This window comes from Zea mays, chromosome 1, assembly GCF_902167145.1.
Source record: "Zea mays cultivar B73 chromosome 1, Zm-B73-REFERENCE-NAM-5.0, whole genome shotgun sequence".
In the NCBI taxonomy this organism is placed as follows: domain Eukaryota; kingdom Viridiplantae; phylum Streptophyta; class Magnoliopsida; order Poales; family Poaceae; genus Zea; species Zea mays.
Window position 1 is genome coordinate 62905988 of NC_050096.1, and position 26591 is coordinate 62932578.

Below are 26591 nucleotides of genomic sequence, written 5' to 3' on the forward strand. Positions count from 1 at the left end.
AGTTCGGTTTTTCAAATACAAGAGACGACTAAGAGATTGCATGGTACAACCCTAGGACCCTAGATCATCAATGCAACTAAGAGATAACGTGTATAAAAAGTCGTGAAGAGATGGGTTCTTCGTGAAGAGTCTGTCTCTTATATTTTTTTCACTTAGCACATTAGAGACCACTCAAGATACCTCATATTAAATGAGGTTGTATATACCTTAAGATACAAGACTTAGAAACATTGGACTGTATGAAATATTTTCTTAGGTGTATCTAACGTTTGAACAACCAAAACATAGTATCTATTTTGTACATGCCTTAAGGAGCTGCACGATTCAGGAAAGGAGAAATTAAACTCCTTAAACCATAGTCCTTAATAGTCCTGAAAGTCTGGGCCGTGCCTAATGGGCCGGCCCGAACACGGCCCGTAATAAATGAAATAAAGCACGGCCCGACACGGCTGATTTAAAATCGGGCTAGCACGGCACGAATCGCGGGCTGGGCCGTGCTCTAAATGTCAGCCCGTCGTGCTATAAGGCCCGACACGTCGTTGTGGGCCGGGTTCGTGCCGGCCCGGCACGGAAACAGCACGGTGCGCAGACCGGCTTTCATCTACCGCACGCGATTAGGGTTTCCTCCCACTGGCCGCCGCCATCCATTCATCCAGGACGCCCAGCCGCCCAGCTTCCTGCTGTAGGCTCCTTTCCTTTCACTCGTCGTGCGCAGCAGCCAGCAGGCAGCACGGCCGCACGGGCGCCCGGCCTTTTTTCCTCCCGACTCGACACCTTCTCCCTTTGCTGAACTGCTGTGCTGGAGGCTGGAGACCGATGGAGCTGGAGTCGCAGCCGAGGAGACAGGAGAGCATGCGCATGCGGTGCGGGTCTGCAGATCAGCGGGTGGACCGTCCAGAGTCCACGAGCTGGAGCGCAGCCGCAGCGTCCGCCGGCCTGGCTTCCTTCCTGCCCTCTGCGTCTCCGCCGCGATGTATGTCAATATGCCTACAGCCTACTGCCGAATGCCGATTGCATAGGAGCTGCAAGAACGAGACGAAGAAAACCACATGTTCTAAGTCAATGGTGGCCTGTCATTTGAGCAACTCCCAGAAATATTAACAGAGAAAGGTCTCCCTACGTTCAACACCACGCCAGCTGCAAGAAGGACCAACAGAGAAAGGTCTCCCTGCGTTCAACACCACGGTCTCCCTGTGTTGTGTTCGCTTACTGCGTGCCGTGCCTGGGCCAGCACGGCCCGATGGAAGCCCGTCGTGCTTTAGGGCCGTGCTGGGCCTTGCTTCTACTCACTAGGCCCGGTAAGGCATGGCCCGATTCTATTTCGGGCTAGCCAGGCCCGACTAATTGAGGCCCGAAGCACGACGGGCTCGTGCCGGGCCGGCACGGCACGGCCCAAGTTGCAGCACTAGTCCTTAACTGTGTTTCGGAAGACCATAAACTGGTGTCGAAGACAAGTAGGCCCCGAAGACCTAAAGATCACCAAGTCAGATCCCGAGAACCAAACCGTTGTACTTCTTTTGTCGGGGACATTTTTTTCTTTACGCAAAGTTTTTAACAAGACAACAGATACAGCATAACTTGCTCGTGCAATATATAGTACATGGACGTGATTCACGTGAGGGGGAATGATGTTGTGGAAGAGTGAAACGATATGTATGGGTCATTGTTGAATCGTGTGACCTCGTCACTAAAGAACAAACACATGTGGACATGTGATGACCTATCAAGACTGATTAAATAGACATGTAAACAGGAGGCTGGTCACTTTCTTGAACACGATAACAAGAAGTGAAATAATGAACTCTCAACATATTTTTTTATTTAAATATCCTTGTGTTTTTATCGTGTTCCTTGCACGGACGGAAACGATTTTTTTAGAGTGTGTTTGGTTGAAGAGTCAACTATAATGGAGCGGCTCTATTCTAGATTTTGAGAACCGAGCCGTGTTGGCAAGAGCTGCTCTATTTTTTGTTTGATTGGAGAGTTATATGTTTTTTTAAAGAGAAGGAAAGAGAGGAGAGCGTTCGTGTTTCCTGTTCGAGGGAGCACTAATTGTTTTGGTGGAGTATAAGCATTTCATATTAAACCGCTTCGCTCTGTTTTATTAGAACCAAACATAAAAAAAATATATTTTTAACTGCTTGCTAGCTGCTACTATCTCGCATGGCATTCACGGTAGCCAGTCGAGGCGCATACCGGGCCATACCGCAGGTGATGAGACGGTGGACCGTCTGACGGCCCTACTGAACCAGGCCGCGGTTGGCACTTGGGCTCTGCTACCACTACTACTACTAGAAAACCGAAGTGCCTTCGCTGCCCTCGGTCGCCGGCCTCAGAAAAGTCGCGCCAAGTCGGCAGCGTGCGCTACTGCGCTGTGCCGACCACTCTCGTTCCCGTCTCCGTCTCGCGCGCCTCGCCTTCGGGTTCGTGCTTTGGCCCAGCATGCTCCGTTCGTGTTTCCCTCTTGTGGCCCGGAAAGCGCTTCCGGCCCAGTTGGTACGGGTGGAACTTGGAGTTCTCATCCACCCGGAGTCGCGTTTCCTGCGAGTCGCCAATGAACTTTCCGTGCGATGCTGCCGCAGTGCCGCGTGATGCCGTGATGTGTGCTGTGTTGTGTGCAGGTGCAGCGGTCAAGAAATCAGGCTCCGCGTCCGCCGTGGACGTGTGGATAAGGAAGGACGAGAGGTCGGGACGTGGTCCGTGTCCCCAAGTCGGAACGAGCCGAGACGTGCGTGCAGCAGGTGTGCGCCGTCGACTCCAGTGGACCAATCCGGTGGTGGCCGTGGCATATGCCGCTTAATCGCTTGCACGCCAACGCCGATGCGCTGGCGGACGTCGACCCACCGTCCCGTGGCCGTGGCAGGCGTGGATGCCTCACCCTCATGCCTGGGTGGCGGACATGGACGGCTTTTTCTGCCATCCGTTTCCGTCGATCTCTATTGCGTGGAAGTAGTAGTCGCCTAGTGTTCTTCTCTGCAAACAAAGCGAACAAAAAAAAAGGGATTTTCTGCGTTTATACGAGCATCTCCGAGAGTTTCAAAACACTCTTCCAATCTTTAACTTCTGTCAAGATTTTTTTTTTTAAAAAAACATAACTTTGAATAAAGCTTCTCCGACACTCACGTGCGCAGTCACGGCCGGCCGCGTGTGTCCGGCCCGATCGTCACCTTCTCCAGCGTCGAGCACGTGGGTTCCTCGTGATCATATCGAGCAATGAAGGCAGCGACTGTGTCTAACTGAGAAGCTGAAATCTACATTTTCTCGCTGTGCCGGATCCATCGGTACCTTGTAACTGGATTCCCCCCTTTTATTATTTATCATTATTATATGCAGATGATTGGCGTCGCTCATTTGCTTCTTCTCGCCGATGCCCGATGAGTACAATCAGCACTACTACACCATCCGCCATCAGATGCATTACTATTCTTAGTTGAATGATTCCGATCACGTCGCCATCATCCCCACGCGAGGACACCAAGTCGATCGCCTTTTCTTGTCTGCTCCCCCATAGGCGAGTTGACTGTTGGCGCTGAATCCTTGATCCAGTCGGCGTCAACAGTTCTCGATTCCTCCTTGCCCAAGTTTCCAATTCCAGTTCTCGAGAGAAAACGTCGTGCAGTGCAGCGCAACTGGGTCGCCCTTCTCTTCGACTTCTTGAGTCGCCCTTTTCGTCCCCTTGTTGTCGGAGTCGCGCGAGGGATTCCCCCTTCTTTTCCCCCTCCTCCTTTCTCGGGATCAGCGAGCCTAGGCCTAGCTGAGGTGTTGGCGCCAGCCAGCATGAAGTACAAGAAGAGCCGCGACGCCACGGGCCTCGGGTCCAACGGCGACGGCGGCTGGCAGAAAGGCGGTGGCGATGTGCCGCCGAGCATCCAGCTGGACATCATGGAGCACCGTGGCGCCGCCGCCACAACCGGGCTCGGGACCGGAGGCACCGCCGGCTCGGCGTCCTTCTTCGAGCCGTGGCGCGAGCGGACGCCGGGCAGCAGCGGAAGCGGGCGCGGCAGCTCCGGCGGAGGGGGCGACGGCCGGGAGCCGCCCGAGAAGCGGCTCACGCTGTTCGCCCTCCGGCTGGCCGTGTTGGAGAAAGCGGCGAGCGGGCTCGGGAAGCTCGACTTCGTCTGGGCCACCGTCGTGCTCCTCGGCGGCTTCGCGAGCACCCTCAGCATCACCGACTTCTGGTGCGTCACCGTCATCCTCGTCGGCGAGGGCGCGCGCGTCTTCGGCCGCAGCCACGAGCTGGAGTGGCAGCAGCACGCCACGCAGACCTCCACCGCCGGCGGCGCGCTGCGCTCCAGCTCCCGCTTCTTCCGCCACATCGTGCACGCCCTCGTCGACCCGGCCGCGGCGGCCGCTGGCGGCCGCCGCAACGACGACGACGACGCGCGCGCCAGGGCCGCGCTGTTCCAGCGCCAGATCGTCGCGTTCATGAGGCGCCGCGCCTGGCACGCGCCGGACGTGTCGCTGCTCCCCTACACCGGCTGGGTCTTCGTCTCCAGGAAGATCGGCAGGCTGCTCAACTGGATGCAGGTGCTCTCCGCCCTGGCCTGCGTCGTGCTCTCGGTGATGCGTCTCTGGAAGCAGGACTTCGGCGGCCGCGACAGCCGCAACATGAGGCCGGCGCTCCTGCTCTTCTACACCCTGGCGCTCGTGGAGGCGTCGCTCTTCCTGTTCGAGAAGGCGTACTGGACGTGGAAGGTCTCCGTCTGCAAGCTGCTCCACCAGGTGAGCGCCGAGTGCGAGCTGGGCCCGTACGGGCTCGTCTCCCTCAAGCGCTTCTTCTACGACGCCTACTCGCGGTGCATCGCCGGGAGCATCTTCGACGGCATCAAGATGGACCTCGTCACCTTCGCCGAGGACCTCATCCTCTCGGACTTCCTCGACGAGCAGATCATCGGCGTGCGCATCCTGCAGCAGTTCGCCAACAGCGAGCGCTCCGCGAGCGACACGCTGCGCAAGGTCGGCACCACCCCGAGGTCCATCGACCGGCTCGTCGAGATGCTCAACTGGAAGCGTACCGAAGAGGATGAGGTGCGACTGTGCGCCGCCGAGATCGTGTCCAAGCTCGCCAGCAAGCGTCAGAACGCGCTCCGCGTGTCCGGCATCCCTGGGGCCATCGAGTCCGTCACGTCCCTGCTCTACACCGCCACGAGTCCACCCGTGTCCGGAACGCACCCGCAGCTGCCCGGTGCTCCCGCCGAGCACGGAGCCTCACCGCCGGCGGCGAGCCGCGGCTACGACCACCTGCAGTTCAACTTGCTGGGCCTGCTCATCCTCAAAAGGCTCGCCAGGGACCACGACAACTGCGGCAAGATCGGTAACGCGCGAGGCCTGCTCGCCAAGGTCATCAACTTCACGCAGGCGTCGCGGGCTCTCCTCCAGAACCCGCACGTCACCGACTCGCAGGTGCGCGCCATGAAGCGCGCGCTCAAGGTGGTCAAGATGCTCGTGTCCACGACGGGTAGCACCGGGAAGGCGCTCCGGGAGAGCGTCGCGGAGAACGTCTTCACGGTGAGCAACCTGCGCGGCATACTGCGGTACGGGCAGCAGCACAGGGAGCTGCAGAAGCTTGCCACGGACGTGCTCACTGGGCTGGCCATGCACGACAGCGGCAAGGAGGCCATCGTGGCCACGGGAGGCGTCGTCAAGCTGCTGCTTTCGATATTCTTCAATGTCCAAGACACGGAACTCGGTCGCGAGGCCGGCGAAGCGCTGGCGATGCTGGCTCTGGAGAGCGAGGCCGGATGCGCGGCGATACTCAGGCAGACCGACGTGCTGGACCAGCTCGTGTCGGCATTGCAGGACGGCGACGCACGGCGGCGCCTCAACGCGGCGAGGGTCCTGCGGAACCTGTGCGCGTACTCGGGGCAACAGCAGAGGGAGCGGCTGCGCGTGGTGACCAAGGCCTTGCCGGCGGTGCTGAACGCCACCAAGGTGGACAAAGACAGAATACTCGAGGTGTCCGTCGGCCTGTCGACGGAGATCTGCCAGTTCATCGACGGCGAGCAGTTTGCCGCCGAGCTGCGCGGCGCCGGCGTGGCGGACGAACGCGCATACGTGGAGCTGCTGGCGAGCATCCTGAAGCAGTACAGGTATCCGGACATCAGGGTCCCACGAATGCGACGGTTCGTGGTGCAGCAAGTCATCTGGCTGATGACGAGTTCGGGCGGAGGCGGTGACCACAGCGGCGGGTACGTTCAGCTCCTCAGGGAGGTGGGCATGAAGCGGCTGCTAGAGTCCATCGCTGACACCACGTCGGAGCTGGAGTGCTACCACGTTTTCTCAGGAAGCGTCGGCATCAGCAAGCACCGTGAGAGCTTCTCCGCCATCGTGGACTCCGCGCTGGAGCTGATCGCCGGCAGCGGTGATGGAGCCCGAGCTGAAGACTGAAAGGTTGCATGGAATTATGAAAATACATAAAAGGGCAGCTGAAGTCTGCACTCTGCACTCGTGTAGAATGTAAAAAGAATGTAAAGAAGTATGAAAATTACAAGGGACACCGTGTAGAATTTAAAGTTTTGTACAGAGAGAGAGAGACTTGCATGCCATGCCAAACGAGGATGGTTTCATCAAGTAGAGAATATATAATAGTTCCAAGCCCAACTCGGAGGAATTCGTTCAATTTGTGCAAATTTCATAAGGGAGTTGTTATATTTCAGGTGTCTAAATATTTACGGACTTTAAAGAAATAATCTCATACGATCAACTACTACAATTAGAAAACAACTTACAAGAGATAATTTACATTTCTTTATAACCAAACAATGGCAAAATTGCATGTTATATAAAAAACACCTGAGATATAGAAGTGATCGTATAAAGTCTATGGTTCATATACATATGAACTAATGGATTTGTGGCCTTCAACGTGTTCTTATTGACACTGATGATTTCGTTCTTCCCAAGCGTCGAGGACAATTCTTAAGCCTTCTTCGTGAACAAGGCATGATAGATTTCTAATAGCAGAATCTCAACCAAACAAGTACAACGACAGAATGGATTTCTAAAAGAACTAAAGATTTCTCTAATTTAATTCAGAATCTCATCCTAGCTTAGATTTTTTATATTTCTGTCATCTATGTTACCAAGCTATCATGCTCTTATAGAATTTATAGTTGACAGTTGTTTCAACCAACTATATTTTAGATTTTTTTACAACCGTCAACTTGAAATAATTTTCTCACATCTCACATATAGAATCACATTTTTATGAATCTACAGCTGAACCAAACAGACTTTGAATTTTGTCCCCTTTTCTTCTTTCGCTAACTGCATTCCTCGCTGATAAATTCATGCCCAACACTAAATTTTAGCTAGATATAAATGTTTTGTATTTTTTGATAAAATAAATTGTTGGTCTTTGATATGATCTAGAAGTGTGAACTGAGGTTCCAGCTGTACTGGAAATTTGAGACCCTACTGTTTCGTGTGGAAATACAAGTCTTCTCCTTGAAAAGTATAAGTCTTTTTAGTGTAAGTTCACAAAATATTTTCACTTTTCACCCCACTGAAAACTTGAGACCATAGTGTTTTATCTTTTTTGCAACTGAATTCTATCCTGCTCTCTGTTAACATTTCTGTTCACTACATGTATTTCTTCCTTGTTTTTTATGAAATGTCCAACCTGCATACTATTATTAATGAAGTCATGGTAGGTGGTGATGACCGATGAACCAAATCGGCACTGGTTAGAGTGTAAAACGCTCTGATTTCTTGGCCAAGTTTGGTCGTACAATTAGATTCGGAATCTGACATTATTGTGACTACTGTTTATGTATTAACTTCGTTCTCGAATATTTGTCGCTGATTAGTTTATTTTTGAACTAAAACGCGATAAATAAAAATGAATGGAGGGATTGGTTTTGGTGGTTTACTGACTTAGATGTGTGGCCGTAGGCGGTATTCGCCCACTGTTTGTAAATTCTCCACTTGTTCTTACAACTGGGCCTTCCAGTTCCAGGCACGCAACCTTGGGCTGTTCCAATCACGTCGCCGTCATTTTCTCACGCTAAGACACAAGACGTCACCGTTATGAGCTACTTCCCATCAGCTCCCTCTCCATGCGTGACTTGACTGTTCATGCCAGACCTCGACGAATTCCGCTCCAAGAAGGCAAGAACTGTCGTCTCCGTTCCTCGCGGAACTTTCCATGTCCAGACCTACAAACAATCGTCATATAGAGCCGCGACTCATTCCTTTCGAATTCATGCTCATGCGCTCCATTCCGATCCTGGCTTGGAATAACAGTGAGCCTGTGCATACACGTTGGGCGCCATGATGTACAGGAAGGGCCGCGACTCCAACGGCGACAAGTCACAGGAAGGCGGCGGCGATGTGCCGCCGAGCATCAAGCTTGACATTACGGATCACCCTGCTAGCGGCGGCGGCAAGACGGCGTCCTTCTCCGAGCCGTGGACGCCGACGCCTGGAAGTGGTAGTTGTCGTGGCAGCAGCAGCAGCAGTTCTGGTAGGAGCGACCCGCCGGAGAAGCAGCTCACGCTGTTGGCGCTACGCGTGGCTATCCTCGAGAAGGCGGCGAGCGGGCTCGGGAAGCTCGACTTCGTGTGGGCCACCGTCGTGCTCCTCGGCGGTTTCGTGAGCACGCTCAACATCACCGACTTCTGGTGCATCACCGTGATCCTCGTCGGCGAGGGCGCGCGCGTCTTCAGCCGCAGCCACGAGCTGGAGTGGCAGCACCACGCCACGGAAACGTCCACCGCTGGCGGCGGGCTGCTCCGCTCCAGCTCCCGGTTCTTTCGCCGCATCCTGCACGCCTTCGTCGACCATACCGGCGGCGGCGGCCGTAACGAAGAGGAGCCGCATCAGCACGCCACGCCAACCACCGACGCTGGCGGCGTGCTGCCACTGCCACCGCTGCGCTCTTGCCGCCGGTTCTTCCGCCGCGCCGTGCACGCCCTGGCCCACCCGGGAGCGGGCGGTGCAGATGTCGGCGGCGACGCGATCACGACGTCGGCAATGTTCCAGAACCAGATCGTGGCCGTCGTGAAGAAGCGCACTGGGCACGCGCCGAACGATGTGTCGCTGATCCCCTACACCGGCCGGATGTTCACCTATAGGAACATCGGCCGGTTGCTCAACTGCCTGCAGGTGCTCTCGGCGTTCGCCTGCGTCGCGCTCTCGCTGATGCGCCTCTGGAAGCACGACTTCGGCAGCGGCGGCAACATGAGGCCTGCGCTCCTGCTCTTCTACACCCTGGCGTTGCTGGAGGCGCTGCTCTTCCTTCTGGAACAGGCCTACTGGACATGGAAGTTCTCCTTCTGCAAGCTGCTCCGTCATGTGAGCGAGGACTGCCAGCTGGGCGCGTACGGTCACGTCTCCCTCACGCGCTTCTTCTACGACGCCTACTCGCGGTGCGTCACTGGCAGCATCTTCGACGGCATCAAGATGGACCTCGTCACCTTCGCTGAGGACCTCATCCTGTCTGATTTCCTGGACGAGCAGCTCATCGGCGTGCGCATCCTAGAGCAGTTCGCCATGAAGGTGAACTCGGCGGGCGATACGCTGCGCAAGGTCGGTACTAGCCCCCGGTCCGTCGAGCGGCTCGTCGAGATGCTCAACTGGAAGCGGCCTGACGAGGTGGAGGTGCGCCAGTTAGCGGCGGAGGTCGTTTGCAAGCTCGCCGGCGAGCGCCAGAACGCACTCCGCTTGTCCGCCATCCCCGGCGCCATCGAGTCCGTCATGTCCCTGCTCTACACAGGCCGGAGCGCCGCCGTTTCCGGCATGCACCCGCAACCGAACCATGCTGCCGGTGAGGGCCGCGACTTCGACAACGACTACCTGCCGCTCAACCTGCTGGGGCTAAGCATCCTCGAGAAGCTCGCCAAAGATCAGGACAACTGCGGGAAGATCAGCAACGCGCGCGGCCTGCTCGCCAAGATCATCGATTTCACGCAGACGTCCAAGGATCTCCTCGGCAGCCAATGCGTGTCGGATTCGGCGGTGAGCGCCGTGAAGTGCGCGCTCCAGGTGGTGAGGATGCTGGTGTCCACGACGGGCAACACGGGCCACGCGCTCCGGCAGGGCGTCGCGGAGAACGTGTTCGCTGTGTGCAACCTGCGCGGGATACTGCGGTACGGGCAGCGGCACAAAGAGCTGCAGATGCTGACCATCGACGTCCTCACCGCGCTGGCCCTGGACGACAGCGGAAAGGAAGCGATCATGGGCACCGGAGGGTTGGTCAAGCTTCTGCTCTCGATATTCATCAGCGCCGAGGAGGGAGAGCTCGGCCACGGAGCCGGCGAGGCGCTGGCGATGCTAGCGCTGGAGAGCGAGACGGGTTGCGCGGCAATACTCAAGCGAGCCGACGTGCTCCAGCTCGTCTCGGCGTTGCTGGACGGTGACGACGCCCGCCGACTGCACGCGGCGAGGGTGCTGCGGAGCCTGTGCGCGTACTCGGGCCCAGAATACAGGGAGCGACTGCGCGTGGTGACCAAGTTGTTGCCGGTGGTGCTGGGTATCACCATGACGAAGAGCAACAAGGTCCTGGAGGTGTGCATCGGCCTGACGACACAGATCTGCACGTTCATCGACGGTGACCGGTTCGCTGCCGAGCTGCGCGGTGCCGGCGTGGAGGAGGGGGCGTATGTGCATCGGCTGGCGACAATCCTGGGGGAGAACGAGTACCCGAAGGTCAAGATCCCCCGGATGCGACGGTTCGTGGTGCAGCAGGTCATCTGGTTGATGGCATGCTCGGGTGGTGGCAGTTACATGGAGCTGCTGAGGGGAGTTGGGATGGAGAGGCTGCTCGAGTCCATCGCAGATACCACATCGGAGCTCGAGTGCTACCATGTCTTCTCGGGCAGCGTCGGTATTGGCAAGCACCGTGAGAGCTTCCCAGACATTGTGGACTCCGCGCTTGAGCTGATCAAAGGCGGTGGTGACAGAGCTCCAGCTCCAGCTCCAGCTCCAGCTGAAAAGTGAACAGATTCATCAAATGTAATATAGTCTTCCGAATTATATTAAAAATTCATGGTACATATGAGGCAATGTGATCAGGGAAAGGCAGAATAGTTGGTTTACATTAGCTAGATTCATCAAGTACAAGAGTAGAATGTATATAGCAGTAGTGTCGTGCATAAGAGTTCTCTGTATCATGGACTATCCAATAAAGAGATAAGCTAGTCTTGGCATTGCTAAGGAGACATGAAACAAGATGGCGTAGCTTCTACAACGAATAAACTAATCTAACCAATTAAGAAAAACAATCTTTAGAACAGGATTAGAACTCTTCTGTCATAGCCGATTAGTACTAGAATCGTACGCTTGTCCTCTAGACTAAAAGGGAGACATAAACACATCCTTTGTAACATCTCATACTCAATAATTCAACATAAGGCAATTCAACTTGCACGATGTAGGGTATTACGCTATTTAGGGGGTCTATACACGTCTAAATCGTTGTCCCGCATTCACAGTCGAGTTTGGTTTTTCGTTGAGCGTACCAAACCTTACTGTAGGTAACCCTATAGTAAGATTATCGGTCATCAGATACTGACAGCTAGCATGTCAGGTAGAAGCTATCGACGATAAAACACTCAAAATGCTCGACGAACCTCACAATCATCAAGATAGGGTCAACCTCCGTCTTTGATTGTTGGTCTGCATGGCGAATGTTTTCGAAAAACTCCACAATCGTCTAATGGAGACTACAAAGAACCAAGCATCCATAGCTCTTCATCAAAATTTGTTGGATGATCTCGTCGAGAATTTTGACAATTTCTTGTCAAACTCGGGCGAGGAAATATTTTCTAGCCAGCTTGTAAGCAATCATACAACTATGGTTCAAATCGACTTTGACTCCCGTTCGAGTTCAAGAATACTGCCTCTATGTATCAAAAATCCTCAAGATTCGTCCCTTCTACTAATGCGCTAGGAGAGCACTCAAAGAGGCTGAGACCTTGTAAAGTAAATGGGCATAGGTCTATTTATAGTTAGGTTTTGGTATTTTATGATTAATATGACCATCTGAACTCTTGATATTTGTTAGTGTCTTTGAATATAGTTCAAAGTAGAATTGGACTAAGGCAAATAGGTGATCCATATGTGTGAATCATCTAGGCCCCTTGGCGATGTTTTGGTAATTAATGACAACTGCTTGTGGGCTAACGATTCTTGGAGAAATAAGAATGCAGGGTTGGACCACATAGAACAGAAAATCTTGGAGATTCATAAGCATTGGTTGTGGATCAAGTGAAGGCAAAGGTATATCGTAGGTTTCGTTTTGCCGGTCTTGAGGAGTTTAGAGAAGATACTTGACCGGATTAGTAGGCTAGATAGCCGTACTATTAAGAGGGGTCAATGACTTTGATCTGTGTAAAACTTAGTGCCTCATAGAGAATCTAGTGGTTGCATTTGCATGAGGACTAACAACGCTTCAAATTTCATGAATTAAAACTTCCTTCAAAAGCTTGTTTGAAAAGTGCAAAGTCTTGGATGCGTGGACCGTCCGGGTCTTGAAGGCGGACTGTCCGCGATCCACCAGTGGGGTCCGAAGTCTGACCACTTCGGACATGTCATGTTCCTTTGCACAGCGGACCGTCCGCAGTCCTGACCAGAGAAGACTGCTTTCGGGACAGTCCCTGGATTATAGTGCGGACCGTCGGACCTTGATGAGCGGACAGTCCGCAGGTGCCAAATAAGGTTTGGGCAGGGACTGTGTGGTTTTTGGGATTTGTACTACAGACTGTCCGGAGGATAAGTCCGGACAGTACTGTCTCCAGGTCTCGGACCGTCCGGCCTTGTAGGCGGACGGTCCGCCTGTGTTAACTGCTCTTGGTCAGAGGTCCGGGTGCTTCAAGTTGCCAGGTCGCGGACGGTCCGGCCATGGTGGGCGGATTGTCCGGACCTAACTTTTCTGACAGCTCTGACAGATTTCAAACGGGGAATATAGTCGTTATGTGTACGGCGGACTGTCCGGCCTTAGGGCGCGGACCGTCCGCGTGTGCGCAGAACAGGTGCTTTTTGCTCATAACGGTTAGAATTTAGTGGGGGACTATAAATAGAAGGGTACCTCGTGTGTGAGACCTCTCTTGGCCATTCCTTGCATACATTGAGCTCAATTGTGATCCTCCAACTCACTCTCTCACACTCTTTGCTTGAGATTGCATTCTAGTGAGAGATGGAGTGTTCCTAGTGCATTTGCATCCATTGGTGATTCTTGAGGCACTAGGTGGTACACCGAGCAAGCGTCATTGGCTTGTTACTCTTGGAGGTTGCCGCCTCCTAGACGACTGTGAATCATCTAGGCCCCTTGGTTATGTTTTGGTAATTAATGACAACTGCTTGTGGGCTAACGATTCTTGGAGAAATAAGAATGGAAGGTTGGACCACATAGAACAAGAAATCTTGGAGATTCATAAGCATTGGTTGTGGATCAAGTGAAGGCAAAGGTATATCATAGGTTTCGTTTTGCCGGTCTTGAGGAGTTTAGAGAAGATACTTGACCGGATTAGTAGGCTAGATAGTCGTACTATTAAGAGGGGTCAATGACTTTGATCTGTGTAAAACTTAGTGCCTCATAGAGCATCTAGTGGTTGCATTTGCATGAGGACTAACAGCGCTTCAAATTTCATGAGTTAAAACTTCCTTCAAAAGCTTGTTTGAAAAGTGCAAAGTCTTGGATGCGTGGACCGTCCGGGTCTTGAAGGCGGACCGTCCGCGATCCACCAGAGGGGTCCGAAGTCTGACCACTTCGGACCTATTTTGTTCCTATGCACTGCGGACCATCCGGGCCTTAGGGCCGGACCGTCTGCAGTCCTGACCAGAGAAGGCTGCTTTCGGGACAGTCCCTGAATTATAGTACGGACCGTCCGGCTTTGATGGGAGGACAGTCTCCAGGTGCCAAATATGGTTTGGGCAGGGACTGTGTGGTTTTTAGGAATTGTACTACGGACTGTCCGGAGGATAAGTACGGACAGTACTGTCTCAGGTCTCAGACCGTCCGGCCTTATAGGCGGACGGTCCGCCCGTGTTAACTGGTCTTGGTCAGAGGTCCGGGTGCTTCAAGTTGCCAGGTCATGGACGGTCCGGCCATGGTGGGCGGACTGTCTGGACCTAACTTTTCTGATAACTCTGACAGATTTCAAACGGGAATTATAGCCGTTATGCGTACGGTGGACCGTCCGGCCCTAGGGCGCGGACCGTCCGCGTGTGCGCAGAACAGGTCCTTTTTGCTCATAACGGTTGGAATTTGGTGGGGGACTATAAATAGAAGGGTAGCTCGTGTGTGAGACCTCTCTTAGCCATTCCTTGCACACATTGAGCTTATTTGTGATCCTCTAACTCACTCTCTCACACTCTTTGCTTGAGATTGCATTCTAGTGAGAGATTGAGGGTTCCTAGTGCATTTGCATCATTCGGTGATTCTTGAGGCACTAGGTGGTACACCGAGCAAGCATCATCGGCTTGTTACTCTTGGAGGTTGCCGCCTCCTAGACGGCTCGGGTGATTGTCTCTGTCGAGCTCTCTAAGAAGATTGTGGAGAAGCCGCGGTGTTGATTGTGAGGGGTTCGCGCCTACCTCGCCGTAGCGGCAAAGGTGACATTAGTGGAATCGAGGTATTGAGTGATTTCTTGTCCACTTGGCTCAAAGATCAAGCCGTGTCTTGATAGAGGAGCAAGTGAGAGCTTGAAGTCCACCTCAACGTGGATTAGGGGTGATCGGCAAATCACCGATACCACGGGATAAAATTCGGTGTCTTTACTTTCTTGCATTACTTATTGTCGTGCAAGTGATTAGTGTTTTGCATATTGTTCTTCAAATATTCAATCACCTTAGTTGATTCTCATAGATTGTTTACTTGTTATCACTAGAGAATTTATTCCTCTTGTTATATTGATTAAATTTCCCTAGTGTTTTTTATTTTAGTCAAAACCGTCTATTCACCCCCCTCTAGCCGGGGTCCTAGATCCTACAAGTGGTATCGGAGCCGGGGACTCCATTGTTTGTGGATCTAATCATCCCGGAGTGGGACAAAATGGCTAGTAACAACAATGTGCACATTGGGAAGCCACCGCATTTTGATGGGAATAACTATGACTATTGGAAAATAAGAATGTCAATGCATTTTAGAGCAATGGGTGGAAAAATTTGGCCAATTGTCAGGGATGGATTTGTTGTGTTGAAAGAAGATGAACCATCCGTTAGTGACAATGAGAATATCCTTACAAATGATCAAGCCATGAATGTCTTCTATGATGCTCTTGATATAAATGAGTTCAATCGCATCAAGAATCTCACAACCGCTCATGAGATTTGGATTAAGCTAATGGAAATTCATGAAGGAACTACAATTGTGAAGAGTGCCAAACTATATGTGTGCAAAGGGAAGTTTGAGCAATTTATTATGAAAGAAGATGAGAGTGTATCCGATATGTTCAACCGGTTAAATGAGATAGTGAATGAACTCAAGGGACTTGGTTTCAATGTACCGGATGTGGATTTCACTCATAAGTTCCTTAGATCACTTCCGGAGAAATATGAGACCATTGTGACAATGTTAGTAAGGAGAAATTCTACATTGCCATGAATTGCCCAAGCAAGAAGAAGAAGGGCAAAGATGAAAGTGACAAGAAGAAAAAGAAATTCTACAACAAGAAGAAAGATGGCAAAGCCTACCTTGTTGAATGGGACTCGGATGATAGCTCAGATGATGATGATGATGACACCTCATCTAAGCTTAATGCCAGAATTGCCATCAAGGAAGCTCCCTCGCTCTTCTCATCCCCCCATTGTCTCATGGCAAAGGGAGATGCTAAGGTAAAAATCATCACCGATCTAAATGATATAAATGATGATGATGATGTTGATGATGTTGATGATGATGGCTATTCATATGATGATCTTGTTAGAATGTTGGGTGAGGCCGATGACTACATGCACAAAAAAAAGAAAAATTTAAGACCTTGAAGATATTGTATAAAAACCTCCAAGTGTCTTTTGAGGAGCTCAAGACCTCTCACAATGACCTAAAAGAAAATTGTGAGAAGCTTGCGGATGCTCAAAAATCATCTATTATGCATGAAGTTGTGGTGGTCGCTAAGGATGTTGGAGTCGCTTGTGACTTACTTGATAGTCTTACAAGTGAACCACCACCTACTAACTCTATTTGTGATAAATGCAAAATTTCTCTCAATGATAATATTGCTCTTGATGAATCAAAAAACATTGTTGAGAATGAAGTGTTAGTAGATAGAGTAAATACTCTAACTCATGACCTAGAAAAGGCATATGGTGGAAAGGCTAAATTGGATTTCATATTGGGAAGTCAACGGTGCTCACTTAACCGTGAAGGTCTTGGATATGTTCCCAAGAAAGGAAAGAATGCTTTTATAAAGCAAAAGACATTGTTTGTGAAAGAATGTGACAAAGTGTGTCACAAGTGTCACAAGAAGGGACATGTTAAGAAAAATTGTCCTAAGCTCAAAAATGTATCCTCCACTTGTTTTGAGCATTGTTATGTTCTTTCTCATAATGCAAAAGGTGTTCATGCTAAATTTATTGGTACTTCAATTGTTGGAAACAAAAATAAAGCTATTTGGGTGCCAAAGACCTTGGTCACTAACATCCAAGGACCCAAGCAAGTTTGGGTACCTAAAAGAGATTAATTTCCTTTTGTAGGTGAACTACAAGGCGAGAGGGAATCATTGGGTGTTAGATAGTGGATGCACTCAACACATGACAGGAGATATGAAAATGTTCACCCAAATGAGTGAGGAAGATTGCTCAAATTATGATAGTATCACATTTGGAGATAATCGCAAAGGAAAGGTTAAAGGATTGGGTAAAATTGCTATTTTAAATGATCATTCCATATCAAATGTGCTCTTGGTTGAGTCTTTGAATTTTAATTTACTATTCGTAGCTCAATTATGTGATTTAGGATTTAGTTGCAATTTCACGGTTGAAGATGTTATTATCTCTAGTGTTGATGGTAGCAATCTTAAGTTTAAAGGTTTTAGACATGAAAATCTTTATCTTGTTGATTTCTCATCTAATGAGACAAAGCTCACAACTTGCTTATTCTCGATACCTTCACTAGGTTGGTTATGGCATAGAAGACTTGGTCATGTTGGAATGAAGCAACTCAATCGGTTAACCAAGCATGACTTAGTTCGTGGCTTAAAAGATGTGAAGTTTGAGAAGAACAAATTGTGTAACTCTTGTCAAGCCGGGAAGCAAGTGGCAAATACTCATCCAAATAAAAGTCAAATGTCCGCTCATCGACCTTTGGAATTACTTCACATGGATTTATTTGGGCCCACATCTTTTGTGAGTATTGGTGGTAATTCTTATTGTCTTGTGATTGCTGATGATTGTTCAAGATTCACTTGGGTTTATTTTCTTCGAGATAAATCTAATGTGTTTGAAACATTCAAGTCATTTGCTATATTGGCTCAAAATCAATTTGATTTTGATATCAAGAAAGTTAGAAGTGACAATGGGTCGGAATTCAAAAATGCAAGAATTGATGAATATTGTGATGACAAGGGTATTAAACATGAATTCTCTTCCAAATATACCCCGGAACAAAATGGTATTGTTGAAAGAAAGAATAGGACTCTCATTGACATGGCTAGGTCTATGTTAGCGGAATATAATATATCAGATTCTTATTGGGCCGAGACAATAAACACTGCTTGTCATTCATCAAATAGACTATATTGTCACAAGCTTTTAAAGAAAACTCCATATGAATTGCTCATTGGTAGAAAGCCAAATATCTCATATTTTAGGGTATTCGGTTGCAAATGTTATATTTTGAGAAAGGGAAGCCGGCTTTCTAAATTTGAGAAGAAATGTGATGAGGGTTTTCTTCTTGGATATTCATCAAATAGTAAGGCTTATAGAGTCTTCAACAAAACTCATGGTATTATTGAAGAAGCATATGATGTTGAGTTTGATGAAACAAATGGGTCTCAAGATGAGAGTGATAATCTTGATGATGTTGGTGGAACTCAATTGATAAATGCAATGAAAACAATGGCCATTGGTGAAATAAAGCCAAAGGAAGATGATGATGAAAATAGTGTGGTTGTCATTCCTTCTTCTTCAACTCTAAATGAAGAAGATCACCAAAGCCAACAAAATGATGAAAATATGGATACTCATGATCAAGGTACTTCAAGACATTTGGTTCCTCCTAATGCTTCAACTAGCAATTATCAAACGGTATCAAGAATTCATCATTCTATTGTGAAGGATCACCCGGTTGATCAAATTGTGGGTGATATTAGTAAGGGTGTTCAAACTCGCTCTTGCATAGCTTCATTTTGTGAACATTTCTCTTTTGTATCTTGTATGGAACCTAACCGTGTAGATGAATCTCTACTTGATGTTGATTGGGTGAATGCAATGCATGAAGAATTAAATAACTTCGCTCGAAATGAAGTTTGGGAGCTTGTTGAGAGACCAAAGAACCACAATGTTATTGGTACAAAATGGGTGTTTCACAACAAGCACAATGAAGATGGTGTAGTAGTAAGAAATAAGGCAAGATTAGTGGCACAAGGATATACTCAAATTGAGGGATTAGATTTTGGGGAGACTTTTTGCTCCCGTGGCAAGATTAGAAGCAATCCAGATTCTTCTTGCTTATGCTTGTGCACATAATATCAAGCTCTACCAAATGGATGTAAAGAGTGCTTTTCTAAATGGTAAGATTAGTGAACTAGTGTATGTTGAACAACCTCCCGGTTTTGAGGACCCCAAAAGACCTAAACATGTGTTCAAGCTTTCTAAAGCTCTCTATGGGCTTAAGCAAGCTCCACGCGCTTGGTATGAAAGGCTTAGGGATTTCTTGCTTTCCAAAGACTTTAAAATTAGGAAGGTTGACACTACTCTATTCACTAAAAGAATTGGCAAAGACTTATTTGTTTGTCAAATCTATGTTGATGATATTATTTTTGGATCTACTAATGTATTATTTTGTGAGGAATTTGGAAAAATGATGTCGAAAGAATTTGAAATGTCTATGATAGGAGAATTGAGCTTCTTTCTTGGTCTTCAAATCAAACAATTGAAAGATGGAATTTTTATAAGTCAATCAAAATATTTGAAGGACATGCTCAAGAAGTTTGGTTTAGAAAATGCAAAGCCTATCAAGACTCCAATGGCAACAAATGGTCATCTAGATAGATGAAGGAGGTACTATGGTTGATCAAAAACTTTATCGTTCAATAATTGGTAGTTTGCTTTATATTACCGCATCTAGCTAGGCCCGATGTTATGTTTAGTGTGTGCATGTGTGCTCGATTTCAAGCTTCACCTAGAGAGATTCACTTGAAGGTCGCAAAAAGAATCCTAAGATATTTGAAGTATACTCCCAATATTGGTCTATGGTATCCCAAAGGTGCTCAATTTGAATTAATTGGATATTCGGACTCGGACTATGTGGGGTGCAAAGTTGATAGAAAAAGCACCTCCGGTTGTTGTCAATTTCTTGGTAGATCTCTTGTTTCATGGTCTTCTAAAAAACAAAATTCGGTTGCTCTCTCTACCGCCGAGGCGGAATATATATCGGCCGCAAATTGTTGTGCTCAACTATTATGGATGAAACAAACTCTATTGGATTATGGGATTATTTTCAAGAATGTGCCTCTCATGTGTGATAAAGAGAGTGCGGTAAAATTGGCTACAAATCTGGTCCAACACTCAAGAACTAAGCATATTGATATACGGCATCACTTCTTAAGGGATCATGTTGGAAAGGGAGATATCTCTATTTATTCCATTGGTACGGATGATCAATTAGCCGACATTTTTACAAAGCCATTGGATGAAACGAGATTTTGTTCTCTAAGAAGTGAAATGAATGTGATCGATCTCTCAAATGTGGCTTGAAGTTGATCGCACATGTGTAGTATTGCATTTCGGTTCTAAATATGCTCTCTACGCTATTTATTTGGTATTTTGATGCATTTTTAATCTTAAATTGATCTAAGTAGTTTGATATGAAAAATTTGCATCACTCAATTACATAATATGTATATGCATGCATACTAACCCTTGGATTGGTCGAAATATCCATATATGAGCACCAATTCGGATTTGAAATTCAAAATCAGAACGTGAACAGACATTGGAAAACTGCGTATCAGGCCGCGGACCGTCCGCCCATGGACCGCAGACCGTCCGCCGTATCAGGAACTAGACAGTCCGGTTAGGAACGCAAACAGTCTAAATTCATCAGGCCGCGGACCGTCCGCCGCCCCTGCGCGGACCGTCCGCGACAGGCACTAAAAGTCGGGCAGAGGCAGCATACTTGTTATTTCCACTCTTTGCAACTCCTCTCTCGCTCTCTACTCGCCAAAAAGGTCTCCTTTGTCGATTGTGCGCGGACGGAGAAGGGAAGTTACGCACAGACAGTCCGACAGCTTGAGAAAAGTTCAACCAACATGTCGTCATCACGGTATTTCATAGTCTTATGGATTTCATCAAATCTCTTCAATTTGGGATTATTTGGATTTTCTCTCTGATCTAGAATTGAGCAATAGTTTTACAAATCTGATTGGTGGGATTGTTAGTGCTACTCTCCATGAATGTTGTGCAAAAATTTGAACGCATTTGGATGGATATTCTCTGCGGCTTCATCACTTCAACGATTGAGGCGACTAGGGTTCTAGGGAGTCGCCCCTGGCCGGTCGCGGACCGTCCGCCTAGTGGGCGCGGACCGTCCGGACCTGTGGCACGGACAGTCTGGCCCCCTAGCACGGACAGTCCGGACCCTGCCAGAGCAATGCAGTTCTTTTCTCTTTGATTGTGGTGATTGGTATCAACTATTCATCTCTGTATGTATGTCACATTTATTGTAGTGGTTTGAGTGGTCTCCGCAAGAAGCTTGCAGGTCGCTTCAAATCAAAGCGCCCTCGTGCAGATGATGCTGACTACACTCCAACTACTGATTCAGAGGCCCAATCTTCAGCTAGGGGCACTGAATCTATGGACACGGAAGACATTCCTCATATACATCCTGACTACCCAATTGATATCACATGATGGAAATTTTCAAAGAGGAGGTTTTCTATGGCTGAATACTGCTCAAGGCGCACTGTGAATCAATACTCTCTGCCATCTGACACCAATGTTCAATTTTTCCATACTCAGCTCCAATTTGATGTTTTTTGGGGCACATTGATGGATACAAATTTTCATAAACATCAGGTAATTGATTGGTCCTTCATGCTGGGACAATCAGTCATGGAGGATCTGATTCCTAAATTTGAGACATGTGGTCTATATCAGTTTATGGGGCAGAGAACTGACTTCAGTGAGATGGCAGTCAAGCAATTCCTGGCCACAGCACAAATTGATATAGAAGAGGAATCCATCACTTGGATGACTGGATTCAAGAGATACTCTGCAACTTTTGTTGATTTTGCTGCTGCCAACAGTCTGAATTATGGCATCATTTCAGCTGGGCTAGATCTCTACACTGAAGATAATTTTGAGGACTTTGTGCAATTCTATGAGCCAGCAAGGTTGGGCATACCTAGGAGGTTTGGAGAGACAACAGGACTGAGGCATCATCCTGCTGTGATCAACAAGATTGCAAGAGTCACTATTCTTCCCAAGAGTGGGGATAAGGGCAAAATTCGAGACAAATTTTGGAACATTATCCACCATGTCATGAATGTTGAGGTAATGAATATTGTGCTCTTCATGATGAGACAACTCAATGATTTGAAAATGGATAAAAACCAGAACCTAGCCTATGCGCCTTATATTATGGCTCTCATCAAAGCAAAGACAAGATTTGAGGGGCCCTGCGAGATAGTTCATACACCGTTCAGACCCTTTAAGAATGAAATTGGGTTCCTCACCAGGCCTCTCACTCCCTTCCCAGATGATGAGGAAGACCCTGGTTATGATGCAGCAGCAGCTCATGATGCTGAGGCAGAGCAGATGCCTCCTCCTCCACCTCCTCCTCAGCCTCAGCAGTATTGGCAGCCTGGTCCAGGCTACTTTGACCCATATTTTCAAAATATGCAGCAAGGGCTTCAGACCCATCTTGATACTCGCTTTGAGGGAATGATGACACATATGGATCAATGTCTGGATGTCATGCAATCCAGTTTTGACAGTAACTGGGATGCGCTCAACGCTGAGTATTCTGGATTTCGTGATCACATTCAAACTAATGTCACTGATCCTATCATGACCAGACTTAACAATATGCAGTAGAGTTTTCAGGATAACATGGGAGCTCTGTCTAATCAATTTGACAACCTCTCTACCAATGACAGCATGCATGAGATCAGTCAGAGGCAGCAACAACTCCAGCAAGACTTTGGCCAGTTCTCCTCTCTTTTTGACACCTTCAGCACTCACTACTATAACATGCATCCTCCACCAAGTGATCAGTGAAGCCTCTCCTTTGTGGCAATTGATGCCAAAGGGGGAGAGAAGTGAAGAAAGAGAAGAGCAGTTGTCACATTCAGGGGGAGTTGGTCTATGTGGAAATTGAGACCGTGCATGTGCATGCTTACCAATTTATGTCGCATGCACTATTTTATGTCTTATGTACTTGGTACTGGCTACTACTATTTGAACTTTGAACTCTATGTCTTATGCCTGTGGACAATTATTTGTAATATTCTGTGGGTTGAACTATGTTTAGTTCAAATTACTCTGTGTATGGTTAATCGAGGAGTGATTATAATTGCTGCGCTTACTTTACATATCATCTCTTGTATGCGTAGATAACCATGACTGTAGGAAGGTCTCCATCAAAACTCCGATCTATCATGTGTGTTATATCTTCAGCTTGAAATAATCCTGCACACACATAGGGGGAGCCTTCCTTACATTCTGAGTTTCAATTGGGATTTATCTATCTCTCGGACAGAACTTCAAATCAAGATAAGTCCTACGAAACTCATCTTCAAAATCCATCTTATACCTAAGGTATGAGCGAGATTTGGAAAAACTAAACTTCTCTTTAATATATTATGTAGTGTTGTCATCAATTACCAAAAGGGGAAGATTGTGAATCATCTAGGCCCCTTGGTTATGTTTTGGTAATTAATGACAACTGCTTGTGGGCTAACGATTCTTGGAGAAATAAGAATGCAGGGTTGGACCACATAAAACAGGAAATCTTGGAGATTCATAAGCATTGGTTGTGGATCAAGTGAAGGCAAAGGTATATCATAGGTTTCGTTTTGCCGGTCTTGAGGAGTTTAGAGAAGATACTTGACCGGATTAGTAGGCTAGATAGCCGTACTATTAAGAGGGGTCAATGACTTTGATCTGTGTAAAACTTAGTGCCTCATAGAGCATCTAGTGGTTGCATTTGCATGAGGACTAACGACGCTTCAAATTTCATGAGTTAAAACTTCCTTCAAAAGCTTGTTTGAAAAGTGCAAAGTCTTGGATGCGCGGACCGTCCGGGTCTTGAAGGCGGACCGTCCGCGATCCACCAGAGGGGTCCGAAGTCTGACCACTTCGGACCTATTTTGTTCCTTTGCACTGTGGACCGTCCGGGCCTTAGGGCCGGACCGTCCGCAGTCCTGACCAGAGAAGGCTGCTTTCGGGACAGTCCCTGAATTATAGTGCGGACCGTCCGACTTTGATGGGCGGACAGTCCGCAGGTGCCAAATATGGTTTGGGCAGGGACTGTGTGGTTTTTAGGAATTGTACTACAGACTGTCCGGAGGATAAGTCCGGACAGTACTGTCTCAGGTCTCGGACCGTCCGGCCTTATAGGCGGACGGTCCGCCCGTGTTAACTGGTCTTGGTCAGAGGTCCGGGTGCTTCAAGTTGCCAGGTCACGGACGGTCCGGCCATGGTGGGCGAACTGTCTAGACCTAACTTTTCTGACAACTCTGATAGATTTCAAACGGGAATTATAGCCGTTATGCGTACGGCGGACTGTCCGTCCCTAGGGCGCGGACCGTCCGCGTGTGCGCCGAACAGGTCCTTTCTGCTCATAACGGTTGGAATTTGGTGGGGGACTATAAATACAAGGGTAGCTCGTGTGTGAGACCTCTCTTAGCCATTCCTTGCACACATTGAGCTCATTTGTGATCCTCTAACTCACTCTCTCACACTCTTTGCTTGAGATTGCATTCTAGTGAGAGATTGAGGGTTCCTAGTGCATTTGCATCATTCGGTGATTCTTGAGGCACTAGGTGGTATACCGAGCAAGCGTCATTGGCTTGTTACTCTTGGAGGTTGCCGCCTCCTAGACGGCTCGGGTGATTGTCTCCGTCGAGCTCTCCAAGAAGATTGTGGAGAAGCCGGGGTGTTGATTGTGAGGGGTTCGCGCCTACCTCGCCGGAGCGGCAAAGGTGACATTAGTGGAATCGAGGTATTGAGTGATTTCTTGTCCACTTGGCTCAAAGATCAAGCCGTGTCTTGATAGAGGAGCAAGTGAGAGCTTGAAGTCCACCTCAACGTGGATTAGGGGTGATCGGCAAATCACCGATACCACGGGATAAAATTCGGTGTCTTTACTTTCTTGCATTACTTATTGTCGTGCAAGTGATTAGTGTTTTGCATATTGTTCTTCAAGTATTCAATCACCTTAGTTGATTCTCATAGATTGTTTACTTGTTATCACTAGAGAATTTATTCCTCTTGTTATATTGATTAAATTTCCCTAGTGTTTTTGATTTCAGTCAAAACCGTCTATTCACCCCCCCTCTAGCCAGTGTCCTAGATCCTACAACGGCTCGGGTGATTGTCTCCGTCGAGCTCACCAAGAAGATTGTGGAGAAGCCGCGGTGTTGATTGTGAGGGGTTCGCGCCTACCTCGCCGGAGCGGCAAAGGTGACATTAGTGGAATCGAGGTATTGAGTGATTTCTTGTCCACTTGGCTCAAAGATCAAGCTGTGTCTTGATAAAGGAGCAAGTGAGAGCTTGAAGTCCACCTCAACGTGGATTAGGGGTGATCGGCAAATCACCGATACCACGGGATAAAATTCAGTGTCTTTACTTTCTTGCATTACTTATTGTCGTGCAAGTGATTAGTGTTTTGCATATTGTTCTTCAAGTATTCAATCACCTTAGTTGATTCTCATAGATTGTTTACTTGTTATCACTAGAGAATTTATACCTTTTTTATATTGATTAAATTTCCCTAGTTTTTTTATTTTAGTCAAAACCGTCTATTCACCCCCCTCTAGCCGGTGTCCTAGATCCTACAAGTGGTATCGGAGCCAAGGACTCCATTGTTTGTGGATCTAATCATCCCGGAGTAGGACAAAATGGCTAGTAACAACAATGTGCACATTGGGAAGCCACCGCATTTTGATGGAAATAACTATGACTATTGGAAAATAAGAATGTCAATGCATCTTAGAGCAATGGGTGGAAAAATTTGGCCAATTGTCAGGGATGGATTTGTTGTGTTGAAAGAAGATGAACCATCCATTAGTGACAATGAGAATATCCTTACAAATGATCAAGCCATGAATGTATTCTATGATGCTCTTGATATAAATGAGTTCAATCGCATCAAGAATCTCACAACCGCTCATGAGATTTGGATTAAGCTAATGGGAATTCATGAAGGAACTACAATTGTGAAGAGTGCCAAGCTATATGTGTGCAAAGGGAAGTTTGAGCAGTTTATTATGAAAGAAGATGAGAGTGTATCCGATATGTTCAACCGGTTAAATGAGATAGTGAATGAACTCAAGGGACTTGGTTTTAATGTACCGGATGTGGATTTCACTCATAAGTTCCTTAGATCACTTCCGGAGAAATATGAGACCATTGTGACAATGTTAGTAAGGAGTGATCTATCTACAACTTATCCAACCGAAGTATTGAGGGAAATTCTTACTCAAGATATATTCAAGAAGTCTCAAGCCGATACTTTAAGTTTGGCAAAGAAAGTGAAAAATGAATCAATAGCTCTTAAAGCTAAAGCCTCTAAGGAAATTGAAAAAGAAGATAGCAATGATGAAGAAAATGAAAGTGAGAGTGATGGTGATATGGCTCTATTTGTAAGGAAATTCAATAAATTCATGAAGATGAAGAGAGGTCAACCTAGAAGAGGTCAAACATTAAGAAGAAATGATTTCAATGATAGAAAGTGTTTTGAGTGTGGGGAACCCGGTCACATTGCCATGAATTGCCCTACCAAGAAGAAGAAGGGCAAGGATGAAAGTGATAAGAAGAAAAAGAAATTATACAACAAAAAGAAAGATGACAAAGCCTACCTAGTTGAATGGGACTCGGATGATGATGATGATGACACCTCATCCAAGCTCAATGCCGGAATTGCCATCAAGGAAGCTCCCTCACTCTTCTCATCCCCCCATTGTCTCATGGCAAAGGGAGAAGCTAAGGTAAAAATCATCACCGATATCAGTAGCGGACCCAGCTGCTAGACTTAGGGTGTGCCAGGAAAAATATAAAAAAAAGAAACAAAAAATAGACATCAATGAGGCTCGATCCTTGACTGTCAAGTTCAAAAGATAGTACTTACACCACTATGCTAAGTAACCTTGTATGATCTTAGGGTGTGCCGTGGCCCATATGGACCACCCGCTGGGTCCGCCCCTGCCGATATTAATGATATAAATGATGATGATGATGTTGATGATGTTGATGATGATGGCTATTCA

General features: G+C 47.9%; 2 protein-coding genes across 2 annotated transcripts; both read left to right on the top strand.

Annotated features, from left to right (window-relative positions):
• Positions 1-3231: 3231 nt before the first annotated feature.
• On the top strand, positions 3232-6648 carry LOC109943422 (uncharacterized). Its single transcript, XM_020546391.2, has one exon. It carries the CDS (start codon positions 3778-3780, stop codon positions 6385-6387), a length of 2610 nt encoding a protein of 869 aa, XP_020401980.1. The 5' UTR covers positions 3232-3777; the 3' UTR covers positions 6388-6648.
• Positions 6649-7985: 1337 nt separating this feature from the next.
• Positions 7986-11166, top strand: LOC103644664 (uncharacterized). Its single transcript, XM_020546392.3, has one exon. The coding sequence runs from the start codon at positions 8272-8274 to the stop codon at positions 10936-10938; it is 2667 nt and encodes an 888-aa protein (XP_020401981.1). The 5' UTR covers positions 7986-8271; the 3' UTR covers positions 10939-11166.
• Positions 11167-26591: the final 15425 nt, after the last annotated feature.